This window comes from Trachurus japonicus, chromosome 19 (assembly GCF_045865225.1).
Source record: "Trachurus japonicus isolate A0001 chromosome 19, Traja_1.0".
NCBI classification, from domain to species: Eukaryota; Metazoa; Chordata; class Actinopteri; order Carangiformes; family Carangidae; genus Trachurus; species Trachurus japonicus.
Window position 1 is genome coordinate 5,999,818 of NC_140925.1, and position 14,731 is coordinate 6,014,548.

General features: G+C 41.7%; 1 protein-coding gene across 1 annotated transcript in view; it reads right to left on the reverse strand.

Moving 5' to 3' along the window:
• Positions 1 to 532: 532 nt before the first annotated feature.
• The window catches only part of LOC146967243 (vesicle-fusing ATPase-like), a 28,014-nt gene continuing 13,815 nt past the window's right edge, over positions 533 to 14,731 (reverse strand). The window contains exons 13-22 of the mRNA XM_085762551.1: positions 13,649 to 13,744; positions 12,872 to 13,028; positions 12,637 to 12,770; positions 12,103 to 12,169; positions 11,924 to 12,003; positions 10,244 to 10,378; positions 9,934 to 10,047; positions 4,361 to 4,416; positions 4,144 to 4,213; positions 533 to 2,066 (exon numbers count right to left, since the gene is read on the reverse strand). Coding sequence (XP_085618677.1) covers positions 4,183 to 4,213; positions 4,361 to 4,416; positions 9,934 to 10,047; positions 10,244 to 10,378; positions 11,924 to 12,003; positions 12,103 to 12,169; positions 12,637 to 12,770; positions 12,872 to 13,028; positions 13,649 to 13,744 — 870 coding nt within the window. The 3' untranslated portion in view covers positions 533 to 2,066; positions 4,144 to 4,182. The remainder of the gene's footprint in view (positions 2,067 to 4,143; positions 4,214 to 4,360; positions 4,417 to 9,933; positions 10,048 to 10,243; positions 10,379 to 11,923; positions 12,004 to 12,102; positions 12,170 to 12,636; positions 12,771 to 12,871; positions 13,029 to 13,648; positions 13,745 to 14,731) is intronic.

Below are 14,731 nucleotides of genomic sequence, written 5' to 3' on the forward strand. Positions count from 1 at the left end.
TATTAATTATATTCAACAACAAAAACACAAGTTACCCAGTAGTGTATAGGCGGTCCTCTCTTTGTGACATAGCTTAGCATTTGCGTCATCTGACTTCTACACAGCCCCCTCCCTCCCCCCCTCCCTCGCCTACCTTTCTGTGTTCAACCCCTCTCCCCCTCCCCTTCCCCCAACCACACACACCTACACCACCACCCTGACTTCCCCCCCGCTATATCCAAAGTTTTGTACAAATGTTTTAAAGTGAATAATTCCCTTTTTATTTTATAATCGTAAATGTTATGTTTTTATAAATATTATTTATTATACAATGTATATATCTGTATGACTGAGCTAAGATTATATATTTGAAGAACAAAACTGTCTCCGGCTCTTTCTTTTTTTTTTTGCTTCTCAACCAGAGAAACACACACATTAATAAGGTTTTCATATTAGATATCTGGTGTATAATATCCTATGTAAATGGGCTATTCATTCAGATTTTTATAATGAAGAAAATAGGAATTTAAAAGAATAAATCTGATTTATGCAGCTGTCCCATGAAAAGACCCAAATAAACAATATTTCACACTACTTAGTTTATAATGATTTAATCTTACAATCATCATCATTATGGAAGTACAAGAAATTGCTTAATAAACCAAATGTGTATCCATCCGCATCTGAAAATAATCCCCAAATAAAACTTTCTCCTGTTTGCGAAACTTCTGTTAAAAATTGCAGCGCAGTTCCTATTTTAGAAAATCACCATGAATTTCAACTTTTGTCAGACTGTTGCATTGTTAGTTTTGGTCATTTCATGGGTCTTTTATTCTGGGAAATTAGGAGTAAACGTCTCGTTAACTTGTGAAATATAGTAGTGGTGACATTTTGGAGAATGTTTGTTATTGTGCACGATGAGACGATCCAGATGAGGTAACACGATGATTATGAAAGGTATAAAAGTCAAAAGTTCAAAGCTATTAATCCACCATTTTTATTTAATTTCACCTGATATATAGAAATATATATATATAAAAAGAGACATCATTTCCATTTGCAGCACTGATACTGAAACATTTCTGCCTCTTTGCTTCTCGTTCATGGAGAAGAAACCAACGTGGAGTGGATGAGCTCCTCTGCAGCCGAGCAGACGCTCTGCAGTAGCTCCGTGGTTCATGTCTGACAGTGTTTACAATCATTGCAACATAAGATGCTGTGGAGGTTAACCACAAAATATCTGAGTGGGTTCATTACGCCCAATTTCTCATAATTATGAAATTATGCGAGGTGATAATTACACTGTATGATTAAAACATGGTGACGAACAGTTGAGATTTTTCACTGGGGATTTTTTTCTGTAGAAACCGCAGATATTTCACTTCATGTTTTAACTAAATTATAAAAGTTAATCCAAACATCTGCGTGGAAAAGTCTGAGGGAACTTCCCTTTAAACGTTGGTGGTCGTTGATTTCATAATAATCAGTTTTAGAAACTACAGAGTTTCTCGTTAGTACTAGAATTAATTTATTCATGAAATAAAAAAAAGGTCACATAAGCAAGTGTACACAGTGTGATAAGACCACAGTGAGATCTTGAAGTTCAACTCCTGGAATGATCCGATTATAAATGTGTGAGGACAAATAAGGCCTTTATAAACACACAGTATCATAATTAGTGTTTGTGCATGCACATCTACTCGCCTTGTGTCTTTTTTTTTTGTTTTTGTTTTGACTCTTTCGTATATAAAATCACAACGGAGTGCCAGGAGCATCGCACGGAGATCACAGCACTATCTTCAGGAAATGCAACATACAGCAGACACCACTTGTTTTCTCTTATTGTACATGTTCACACAGTGCTGAAGAGGAGCAGGTCGCCTGGTTGGTTGGTTGGTTGTTGGTGCTGCTGCTGCAGAAAGCTGCAGTGCAGAGAGAGAGAGATAGAAGAGAGAGAGAGATAGAGAGAAGTGCACAGAGCTTCGGGGATGGGAAGGAAGGAAGGATGCAGAGAGAGAGAGATGGAAACTTATCTCTCTTGCTGGCTTCCTCCTGCCAGCCTCTTTCAGGCTTCCGTTCCTCAGCAACTGAGTGAAGAGAGACAAATAAAAGTGAGAAGAGACAGGCAGGCAAAGGAGACATGCTGCCACAAGAGAGCACCTGTCTAGTCGACCTATTTTTAGGCACGCTGCGTGTCATAACTATACCATAAGTCTCTGAGGCTGCGATGAGAAACAAAAAGCTCTCGCTGCCTGCAAGTTGAAAAGTTGCTCCAAGTTTTTTTTTTTGTGTGTGTTGTTGTTCATCACCCTGAGGGGTGTTTCACCGAGCAGGATTAGCAAGTTAGCCCCACAACTTTGAAAAAAAAAGGAGAGAGAAACAGCTTCTGAAACTTTGTCCTTTTGTCAGCAGCGATCAACACGTAAGAGTGAGTCACATTAATGATAATTAGCTGACATCACCACTGAGCACGGCTGTGATTACTGCTTTATGTGATTATAGTGCATCACACGAGGGAAGCAAAAAGTCACCGTCACACTTCAGACTAATTTAAACATAGAAAATCCTACAGTACTTCAAAGCCACAGATTACAAGACTATTAAGATAGTTAGGGATACTTATTGCAGCTTTACAAACATCACGTATTAATAAGATATATCTTATTTATTATTTATTTGTACAGAAACTGCAAGTGTAAAAACATCAGGCTTTTTCTTTTTTGTCCTGGGGTCATGTAATTTATATAATCATGTACGTAATCTGCTAACTACCACAAGCATTTACTTCCTGTACAGACATGACAGTCTTTTTATCAAATGATAGATGAGTAAGAAAATAAGTGTTTCTCAAATATTGAAATTATCCCATTAAAAGGAGCTATTTATAAGTTTTGCTGTTGCTACATAGCTAAGCATTAGCATCAGTACCTGTTAAAGGGATAGTTAAACATTTTGGCAAATTAGCCAATTGCCATAATCCCTATAGATTTAGCAGTAGGTTCGTTGCCTTTAATTGTCGGTGCAAGCTATTTTTAGAACAGCGGAACAGAGACACGAGCTGCTGAGTGCTACGCTACGGAGGCTCATGGGATTTCTTGGTTTCTCTCATCAAACTCATCAAATACACAATCCAACAACTCCACAACGCTCTGGTGGACTACAGGTATTTGTGACCTACACATTCACCACGCTATGAGATACTAACGGAACGTTATGAGACTAAGTTGTTTTAGAGGTAAATGCAGAGACTGCTTGATGAAAAACTGCCCCCGACGAGAACGCGCTTCAGCGGTTTTGCATGAATTTACCTCTAAAACAACTCTGTCTGGTAACATTCTGTTATTATCTCATAGCGTGGTGAATGTGCAGGTCACAACTTGTCCACCAGAGCGTTGTGGAGTTGTTGGATTGTGTATTTGATGAGTTTGATGAGGGAAACCAAGAAATCCCATTAGCCTCCATAGCGTAGCTCTGAGCAGCTCATGGCTCTGCTCCGCCGTTCTAAAAACAGCTTGCACCGACAATTAAAGGTAACGAACCTACTGCTATGACTATAGGGGTTATGGCAATGTGCCAATTTGCCAAAATGTTGAACTATCCCTTTAACTAACCAGTCTTCCCATATAGAAAACGTTACAACACGTTCTCAGCAGAAGCTTCTTCCTCAGGACAAACTGGATGCTACACTGACTCGGTATCGGAAAATGACGAGACAGGTGGAATAGGAAGCTAGTTGGTTAGCATGCTAGCTTCAGATGAAGAAAAGAAATAGTATGACAAAAGAAGCTTAACGTTTTGCTGATGTTGTCGCTGTTGCAATAGCAGAACCTACAAAATAGCTCCTTTAAGGCAATTCAAGTAACAAAATTAACAAAAATACAACATTTTGTTGTAAAAAACAAAACAAAAAACTGTTGTTAAATCATTCACAAGGCAGATTGTTTGATGCATTGGTGGTAAAAACGTGTGGTACAACTTCTGTTCCTACTGATTCTTGTTTGTCTTTATTATTCTGTACAATATCAGTTCAGTGCAGGACATTGAGCTCCGAGGGCATAAATCACTGGAGCGAACTCACAGTTTACACCAAGCCCTCTTCGCCTTCACCCGCACCAGAAAATGGTGAGTATAGAGTGTAGCGTTGCAGCCTGATGCAGGCCTTACCACTGAAGGATGCCTCTTTTCACTGCGGCTCCACTCAGTCTAGATTGCTTCAAACTTATTCGAGCCCAGTCTGTGCAGGAGCAGAGAAAGACGAAGAGTGTGTTATCAATCACACTCGATACAATGGTCACAATGTAAACGTTTAGGTTTTTGTCCTTTCTTTGCTGCACAAGTGACAGATGTGTACAGTACACGGCGTTGGATTTAAAATACTTACGCTCCTTCGTCCCTCAGTAGACTCAGGAACTTGCTAACTCTGTAGTCAGGATCCATCTAAAAAAAAAGCACAGTGTGCACGTGAACATGCATTCAGTGCAAAAAAAAACAAGCTCCCACTCTTTCCAACAGGTCTTATTTCTATCTGGAACAAACACAGGTTTAATTTGAAATTCAGAAGCGAGGTGTTGAAACATCAGAGCAGAAAGTGTCAGGTCCTGGAGTTCGTGCCTCGGTGCGAACAAACAGGAGGGAGGGGAGAGGAAGTCAAATTAATGGCAACCCACGGCGCAATAACTTACACTTGGTGTGGAATTGCCTGTAGCTACTGGAATGAAGACATGAGAGCAGCGAGAAACACAGGAATGAGAGGAAAAAAGATGAAGAACAAGACTGCAGGCTGACGATGAATGTGTACGTGTAGCTGTGCGGCTGTTTGCAGCAAGTCCCGGCAAACACAGGTTCATACTTCTTCTTAGGGCTCGCGATCGTGTGTGTGTGTGTGTGTGTGTGTGTGGAGAGGGGGGCCTTCAGGGTGCAGAGCATGGCTGTATTTGTGCATACCACAGCAATTACACAGCATCCAGCCTCAACAAACAGGCCGTACACATCATCAACATACCACAGACACACAGTCAGTCAGTCAGTCAGTCAGTCACTCTGGGAAATTAACACCAGCCAGCGGTGCAGCAGTCAGATTTAGGTCAATCTCCACCTCTGCTGCTGCTGCTGCTGCTGCTCGCTGCTCGCTGCACGCCTGCTACCTGTTTCGTCAGGTAACCAAACGTTACTTAGAAGCCGGACTAGTCGCTGTGGGCTGCTGGATCCAAACAAATTCCTGTCTTGGGAGCTGTGAAAGAGAAGCTGCTGCGAATCAAAGGGATCTGTGGATCAAGCAGCAGCTCCAGCAGCAGCAGCAGCAGCAGCAGCAGCAGCAGCAACAACACAGTGTGAACATGGTGAGGCTCAGGGCTGAGGTGAGCTGAGCGCTACCTTAAGAGGAAGAAAAAAAAGAAAAGTACTTTTGGATCTCAAGTGATATCCGTCAAGCAAAGCCTCTATAAGGAGCAATCCACCATGTTTTACTACACTTCCATGAAGTTGTGGGATTTGCAAGCAGCGGATTAGAAACAGAATCGATGCCGTGCAGACTGACACATCCTGACTTCTCAGACCATGCTCACATTCAGCAGCAGCGCCGGGGGGTTGTGTTGCATTTGCGGCCCGGGGCATGTTGTTTCATATGCGGGGCGAGACAATAAAAATCTGATCCGGGAAGTCCACTCAGAAGAATTGATTTATGTGTTTAAGATCTTATTAGAGGCCAAACCGCAGCGCAGTGGTTTGTAAGGGCTCACACACAGATTTTTTGTTTTACAACGTCACATAAGACATTCGACAACTAAAAGGCCTCGTGCTGTGAAAATCAGTTCACAGTTCATTTTGCTTTTTAAATTCAATTTACAGAGGTCAAGGTCAAGTTCAGCCTCCTTAAACCCTGACATACAATTACACAGGTGAACAACTGTGAGGTATCTGAGCAGAGCAGAATAGAGACTTTGTTGTCATTGCTTTAGAAACAACGATATTGTTTTTATTCTTGCCTTTTTATAGTTTTACGACGACTTATCGTGTTTCTTTTTTACATTTCTTGTGCTGCACTTTTGCACCTTTGTTCTGCCAGCACGAACTGCTGCTGAACTGTGTTTCATTGTTGTTTCAAAAGCAATGACAATAACGTTTCTATTCTACTCTATTCTATACAGATATTGTCCTCCGAGTTAACTGGAACAAGCTCGCCAACAGTAGACTTCCACGTCAACAAGTGGTTTATCCATGAGCTTGTCATCTTCATGTTAGTTTACCCTGAGAATAATAATAAACCTTCTTTATATAGCACCTGTGTTAACATAAGGTGTTTGTATAGATATAAATAATTTAAGATGCATTAAAATGAAAGAGAAAACTGTGACAAACAAAAGATACAACCAATGAAAAGTAAAATTCTGTGACCCATGGTGTTTAAAACCGAAAATTACAGTATAAAAGCCTCACAAAAAATATATAAATATAGAATAGGTGCACTACTGTTTTTATATGTTGTTGTTTTTTTTTAAAATAAAAGTGAGTTTTAAAAAGAGATTTAATGAGCTGGCTAACCTGCACAAGCACCGATTGATTTTCACTCTGTTCTGACTGGACCTTAAATATTTTGGGAATCCTGAAACTATTAAAGGTGTTCAGAAAAGAAAATTGAATTTGATCCCATTATGGGTCTTAAAATTAGTGTAATAACTCATCTATCAGACGATGTAGCCCAAACTTTGTGCACAATTCTATTTTCGAGTAAATCTGGGGTGAAAGTGGGGTAGTTTTTTTTCGCATTGGATAATGCAGGCGCGTGAATTATGCATCATGTTGCTCATGATTCATCAGTCAATGATATCAAGATCTGTCATTCGTCAATCAAACGTCTGAGAGGACCAGGAAGCTTTGACAGCGGGTAGTGGTTTCGAATTGTATTGAGCAGTTTTGTGAGTTTTGAGAGAGTTATCATCTAATGTGCAGTTGCAGTTGCAAGAGAGTGAAACACTGTGTCCCGCCCCAAACATTGAATATCCTACCTCTTCGATAACGGCCAATCAAATTTGTTTCCTTATTCGTGGAATCTCATGGAAGGAGGTGGGACAAACAGGATAAATGGCCATTTCTGAAAACCTTAAACTATTCCAACATGTTCAACAGGTGGAGTCCACACCTGAGTGATGTCACAGTAGGTAGATTCATGTGTATATGAAGCAGATTATATTATTATATAACTGCACCGTGATGCAGCAGAAGCAGCAGAGAGGAGAGGATGCTACGACAGAGACAGATGTTAGTGACAGTCAAATGTTAGAAAAAAAAGAAAGAAAACAAAACAAAACTATAATTTTCAGCTTTGTGGACTGTTGTTGTTAGCCCCCTCCACCACCACCACCACTACCCCCGAGCCACGCTGGCTCCTACAGTTTATGTTTACAACTCTACCCACGCTATTTCCTGAGCCTTTTACGGTGCCAGAATAATTTGGCCAAAAAATTATAATTATAATATACTAATAACAAAATAAAACCGACCAGCATGTTTGCCTCTGAATGAAATGAAACCCAGGCGATTCCGCCCCAGTCTGACCAAAATACAAGAAACCCGGAGTTTGCTGATGAGGGTTCAGGTCTTCAGCGATAGCGCGGCTGCGGTCCAGTCGCGTTCCTGCGCTGGCACCGAACTGAATTCCACCGGGGGTTTTCTTCCCTCGTCGTGTTATTGAAGCGAGTGAGCAGAATGCGAGCCACAAAGCTGAGCTGAGTGGGCGAGTGATGGAGAATAATGTTTTTCAATAAGCTGCACTGTATGTGTCTGTAAAAGCATCCACAAACGTAAAAAAAACAAACAAGGGGAATCGTTATCTGATGGGACGTCACTCTCAGAAAGATCACCCCAATTTTTTCATTCAGTCATTATCCGGCTGTTTTGACAGGGTCAGGGCCTCTGGAAGAATTTAATCTAATTTAATTTGGGGCGAAAACAGAAGTAACTAAAAGCAATTTTAACAGTGACTCTTACAAAATGCACAAAAACACAGGGCCAAACCACAAAAAGCCCCTGAAGGCGACTTAAAAAAAGGTGAGCAGACTTAATCCCTTCTGTTCTCATCTCCATACGTACGACTGCTGCGCCGACAGGAAGCCAGGAATCTGCTGAGGGTTGGTGGTCTATGTTTTCATTTTTGTTTCCATAGTTGGATGGATTTAATACATAATATGTCTGTTTCTTTCTTTTTTTTTTTTTGCTGTTGTTAACTTGGCCCATCTGTTGGCCCATAGGATGACTGATCTGAATTGTAGGTAAACCAAAACCATGAAGTGTGTATGATTGTTCTTACGAGTAGCTTCCCTGTGATTCAGAGCGCATGAATGTAAGTTGGAAAGCCGTGCAAGAACATGGTTTCATAACTATGAACGCGTTGGAATCGCGGCTGTGTTTTTTTTTTTTTTTTTTTCTTGGGAGAACGGTTTGTGAACTAGAAACGTCCTGGATCCCTCTGCTCAACAAATCATCAGCAAAGCCGCACAGTTTTTCATTCCAGCTAATGGATGACAGTTTGCTGCGCTGTGTGAGAGACAGATTCTGTTGACTGTTGAGAATGCCGGCCAGATGTCGAGGAAGAGGAGGGACAGGCAGCTCGAAGCTCAGACCACACTATTAGAAAAACAATAACACGCCAGGCCGAGCCAATTCAAAATGTGTGTTTCGGATAAAAAATGTGATGAGTGAGTTCTTGAAAAGACACGACTGCCTCGCTCCTTCCACGGATTACCTGCGCCAAAAGGTTACTGGATCTTCTGCTAATCCAAACCCACCGGCCCACCACTAGAATCTGTATTTATCAGATGATTTTATAGACTTATATAGAGATGCTTGGTGCCAAATGATAGGAATAATAATGGAAATATGAATAATAATGACATTTATGATAATTTCCATCTTATTTTGGTGTGTATATGGAGTAAGAAAAGCTCATTAGCAAAAAACAAACCTCTGCTCAGGGAGATGGGATTTGGTCGTAAAGTTTTAACATTAGAGTTAGTCAAGTTCAATTGAGGAACTACAGTTTTTTGGCTTCTATTTTCTCCCCTGTAGGTTTCTGCTCATCTTAAAGGGATAGTTCACTCAAAATTGAAATTTCTAAGGGTTGGGAGAAGTTTCAGAGTCCTCCGTGCCTTCTCTGAGTTACAGGGGGGCTCCGTGCAGCACTGCATGTCCATATGACGGTTGCGAACGGAGCTCACTTTTCTTTGTCCAAAAAGACACACCAAAAAACATCCAAATACCTCCATACTGCTCGTCTGTAATGTCCCTCTTGTATTGAAGCCCCAACATGAGAAATTGTTCCGAAAAAAATTAAATAAGTCTATATTTTAAGCTTGTTTGTAGCGGAAGCTCCCAGTGTTGCTCTGCTGGAATGTCGCGCGATTTGCGGAGCCGTGAACTGGGTGTCAGTGCAAATCGCTCGTGATTTGCACAGACACAGGCAAAGCAGTGAACTGAGACACTGGGAGCTTCCACTACAAACAAGCTTAAAACATATACTTGTTTAATTTTTTCGGAACAATTTCTCATGTTGGGGCTTCAATACAAGAGGGACATTACAGACGAGCAGTATGGAGGTATTTGGATGTTTTTTTTGGTGTGTCTTTTTGGACAAAGAAAAGTGAGCCCCGTTCGCTACCCTCTTATGGCAGTGCAGTGCCGCGCCGAGCCCCGCTGTAACCCCCTGTAACTGACATGAGGGTGGGTAGATAATGAGTGAAATTTAAATTTTGAGTGAACTATCCCTTTAAAACAAAGTCAAGTATCACAAAGGTGATTTCAGTTCACCCCGAGTCAGACATGAATGTCTGCACCAAGTTTCACAGCGATCTGTCCGAAAACCACAAATGTAAACCTCATGATGGAGGAGGAGAAGACAATCCTGGGTGAAAGCGTCGGACTAGAATAAACAATGGCTACAACAGATGCTAAATATCTCACCTGTGCAGCCATTTCAATCAGCATGAGCAGCTTTTTGATGCCGATCCACACTCCTTGGTCCTTCACAACTTTCGCTATGGTGGCTCGCTCCTTCTCCTGGAAACTGCCCAGCAGCTGTGGAGGAGGAGGAAGAGGACAGAAAGGGGGGAAAGGGCTTTTATTCAGCAAATTGAGAAATGTGCTCAAAAATTGTAAATAAAAATATCACTTTCCTAATCTGATCATCTTTAACACCTTAGCAGACAAAGTAAACATTGTTCGAAGCTGCAGAAATCTGAGAGTTATTGAAGTACAGTGCACTTCCTGTTACCTCCAGGGCCTCGACCAGCTGCTCTCCATTCGAGATGTTGGGAATGTGGATGGTGGTGCTGAAAGCATCCAACATCTCCATTTCCCTGAGGACGTCTTTACGACTCGTGGTGCCAATGATCAGCAGCTTACGACCCTGGAAGACGAGAAGGCGCGAGACGAGAATTCAATTTGTTAAAATTCAACCCGTTCGTTCATGTGATTCAGCCGTTTTCTACAGTCCCACCATAGTTTTTCGCTAGTTGTTATTACAAGTACCTGGCAAACGTCTTATTGTTGCAGTGGTGAAACAGCTCAGAACAGAACGACTTCAATATAACGTTACAACGCAAACAAGGAATATTGTTTCCCAAGCAGAACTTCCAGACAATGAAGAGTCTTGGTTCGGTTTGTGATTTATCCGTTTCATTATGAACAGGGAAGGAAGAACACAGGAGATAGAGGGGCAGACATAATGACTCCAATCATGACTCCAAATTATAGATAATAAAATCCAACACTGTCGTTTCAACATCGTTATTGGGAATTTTACTTTGGAGAAACAAAACACGACCTTGGGAAATCACTGGACTTCGCTGAAGACGGATGAGGAGCTAGAACGTGAGGCAGCACAGCGGGCACGGTCAAACCTTTGTGTATTAATGTATGTTGGACTTCAGACATCCTGTGGCAAGAGCACTGGAGGTTTGCTTTGTTTAATGTTTTTCTACCTTTAAAACATGGAATAAGTTTTAGAAAAAACTCTTTAAGGAGTTATTGCAAAGGTGAGTGTGCTGTGTAATGTGTCAGGGATGTAAATGTGTTGAGCTTTGTGGACTCGATGCACTCATTTAAGTCACCGTGAACCGGATCACAGAGAAAAAAAAGAAGGGAGGAGGAGAGGGAAGAGGGAAGAGGAAAGAGGGAGGGAGTGAGGAGTGAGGAGAGAAGAAGAGCACAAGAGAAAACAACAGAAGACAACAGGAGAGAAGACAAACATGAGCAGGGAAGGAAGAAAGAAAGAGAAGCTAAAGAACTGTAGCTCCGCTAAGCCGATGAGCTGGACCAGGAGGAGGAAGGAGACGAAGACGAAGACGAAGGGGAAGAAGAGAGGAGGCAGAGGAGTGGCGAGGCGAGCAGACTGGGGGATTATGGCTGCCGGCTGCCCCCCCATGGCGTGGGGGGTTGTGATGCTGCATGCAGATGAGGTGCCACACAGGCGGTGGTGCTGCCAGGTCCTGGCTCTCTCACAGAGCCCATTCTCCTCCGTGTCCCCCCGGCCTCCCCTGGCCCCCGGCTCCCCGCTGGGCCCAGCGCTTTACAACCCCAGAGGAGCAACTGCAGCCAGGCATTCAGCACCAGGCCCCGCGCCACTTCTCATGCACATGCAGCCATATAGCGGGGCTATACTCTCATTCACAAACCCATCAACAACAGACACACACACAAACTACAAGCAAAGAAAACTATGAGAAATGGGGTCTCTCTCTCTACCACCACCACCATTCACTCGGAGCACAACGGGGCCTGAAACCAAAACAGTGGCTAATAACCATACACTCACACACACATGCCAGTCGCAGCCAAAGACCTCCAACAATTCCTCACAAGACTTTGTTGTGCACTGGCATCCATAAGATCTGCTGCCCTCTCTCTGCCACCTCAGGACTAGCACAGCCACGCTGAGCAGCAGGTCGTTTACCTTGGGAGGAGGTTTCTTCAGCAGCACCAGCAGAGCTTGCAACACCAGGTTGGAGAATCGAGGGCCGATCGGGACGTAGTCTGAGGATGACACGGATCGTTTTTCTCATTCCACATTTAATTCTTATTTGCATCTGGTTGAAAATAACTTCTTGTGCCTGAAAAACTTGGGAGTCTTACCCAACAGGCGTTCAATGTCGTCTACAACCACACAGCTCAGCTGGGATTTGTAGGCATCTTCAAATATCTAGCACAGAAAAGAGAAAAAAAAGAAAAAGTGCAGTCAGGTTGGATCAGAGTAAAATCTGTTTTTTTTTTTTTAATGCACAATCAGAAAGCACTAAAAAATAATCTTCCGGTTATGGCGTTAGTAAAACGCCTGCTGGTTTGGGTTTTCAAAGTGGTGTGTGTAAATGCTTTCCATCTTTCTTGAGTCACTTTGAGTTCTTAGGTCCAAGTTCAAATTCATTTCCACATGTGTCATATTAAAGCAGTCAGGCAATAAATCTGTTAAGTGGAGATTATTCTGAACAGCATCCACAAGATGAGAAACAACAGCAATGGCCCGAACCACATGAAATTCACCATCTTACTCGCATCTGTGCTGGAAACAAACTTTCAACAACTCTTAAACTTTTCGAGACCTGCAGATTAATCTTTTCACTCTGTTTTTAGACTTTCAGGAAAAACACATTCAGTATTTTTTTCGATTACTTTTTTGATGGCTTGGCACTTGGCGATCTCCGAGTGTCCGATCATCTTGTCGGGGGAGCAGATCTTGATGAAGGGGAACTGGGAGTCTTCAGAAATCTTAGCTGCCAGCGCTGTTTTCCCACTGTTGGGAGGACCTGAGGGATGTGAATAACGATAATATTAATAATCACTGATCAATCATCAGTTAAAATTAAATGATTTGGTCATTGACTGAGGTCGTGTGTGTTTGTTTTACCTTCCAGGAGCACAGACACGAGCGGCGTGCGGTCGCTGTTCTTCGTCTGCTGCACCAGCAGCTCCCCGTCGTCCAGCACCGCCGACACCGGGTCGCCCCACCGGATGATACCGTTCATGATGTAGCTGGCGTAGTCTTCCTGGTTGGTACCAAACGCCTGGAGGAGAGAGAGATTTATTATGAATTATAAAATATTATAACTATTTTTAGAGGATTGACTTGGCCAGGAATGAATGACCAAACAAGGGGGGTAGTGTATTACAGGGTTCAGACACATTTGAAATTTCCAAATGCCATACTTTTTCCAGACTTCTCTGTAAAAAATGTAAGTAATTTGTGATATTTGAGTAAATAGATGTGTATCATGTAAAGAAATTCATACAATCAATCATTTGTTTTCATTATTCTGAATGTGTATGCCATTATGTCACCAAATAATTTCCAGGAGATTGTAGCAAGGTACAATAGCGCATACAAAATAATTAACCCAAATAACTTCAGATAAAACAAAACCCAGATAAGTGTTAGGATAAATATATTTCCATACAATAGTTTCCATTTTCGATACTTTTCCAGACCTGGAAATGTATAAAATCAAATTCCATACTTTTCCATACTTGTGTAGAAACCCTGGTATTAATAACTCTGAACTTTAGATATTTTGTACAATAACAGGATGTGAATTTCACATTAATTGGATGTGTTTTGTATTCTTCTTTATTTCATCTATTGTAAATTAAAGTTGAGAGGAGGAGAGAGTGATGTGGAGCAACTTACAGGCTTGATGTCGTTATTCAGTGAAGCCAGGAAGTCCATCCTGCTGACCACCAGCTTCTCTGCCGTCTCAATGTTTACCTCCACTGTGTTGCTGGCCTGCAACAGAAAAAATGCATACACTTAGTGTTGTCACGATACCATCATTTTGGTATCGATACCGGTACCAATATGTATTTTTCAATACTTTTCCAAATAAAAAGAGAACACAAAAAATGTCATTATTGACTTTATTTTAATAGAAAATCTTAGAACTATAACATATACATCAGTAAATAAGCAGTAAATCAGTAAACAATCACTACTGCCATCGATATTAATTTCTAAACACTTCCTAAGTTAAAACATTAGTGTTCTGTTGTTTAAAAATTAATATCAACTTGTTTTCTTTGCATTTGTTTGAGCTCTGAAAACACTGCATCTTTTTTTGTTATTTTGACCAGTTGTAATTTTTTGGGAGAAATTGTTATCAGTAGTTTATAGAATGAAACAAAAAACGTTCATTTTACTCAAACACACACCTAGCCCAGTGTTTCCCATACGTACATAGACCAATAATATGTAAGTACAAACACAAAATATAGCAGTTACTTTCATTACTGGATGAACTCCATGCCCCCCCCACCCACACCAGTGAAATCCATGACATGAGGTATTGCACATTTAGATTGCACAATGTGTCAGGAGACAATGTGCTCCCTCAGAGCAGAAAGGTCATAGAGAGACGGAGGGAGGGAGGGAAGAGTAAGTGCTTAGAGGAGTGAAGAGAAACGTCACAGCCATCAGACATGTGTAAGGCCCTTGTCTGTTATTTATCATCACCCTACAATATCTGCTGCTCCGTGTGTGTATGGAGGGGTGGTGGTGGAGGGGCACAGCACTTAACAGATGAGAACTCCACCTTATCTACGTGTCCCGCCGAGTTGTGTAGATTTGAGCCTGTGCACCTGATAAAACACTTAAACTGAGGGTGCACACACACAGGTTACACCCAGCGACCCCGCCCAATAATTAGATATTAAGCACTAAGAGTAAGAGTAATTCATCAAATGAGATGTGAGGATTTGCTGCCTCTCTCTGATTCAT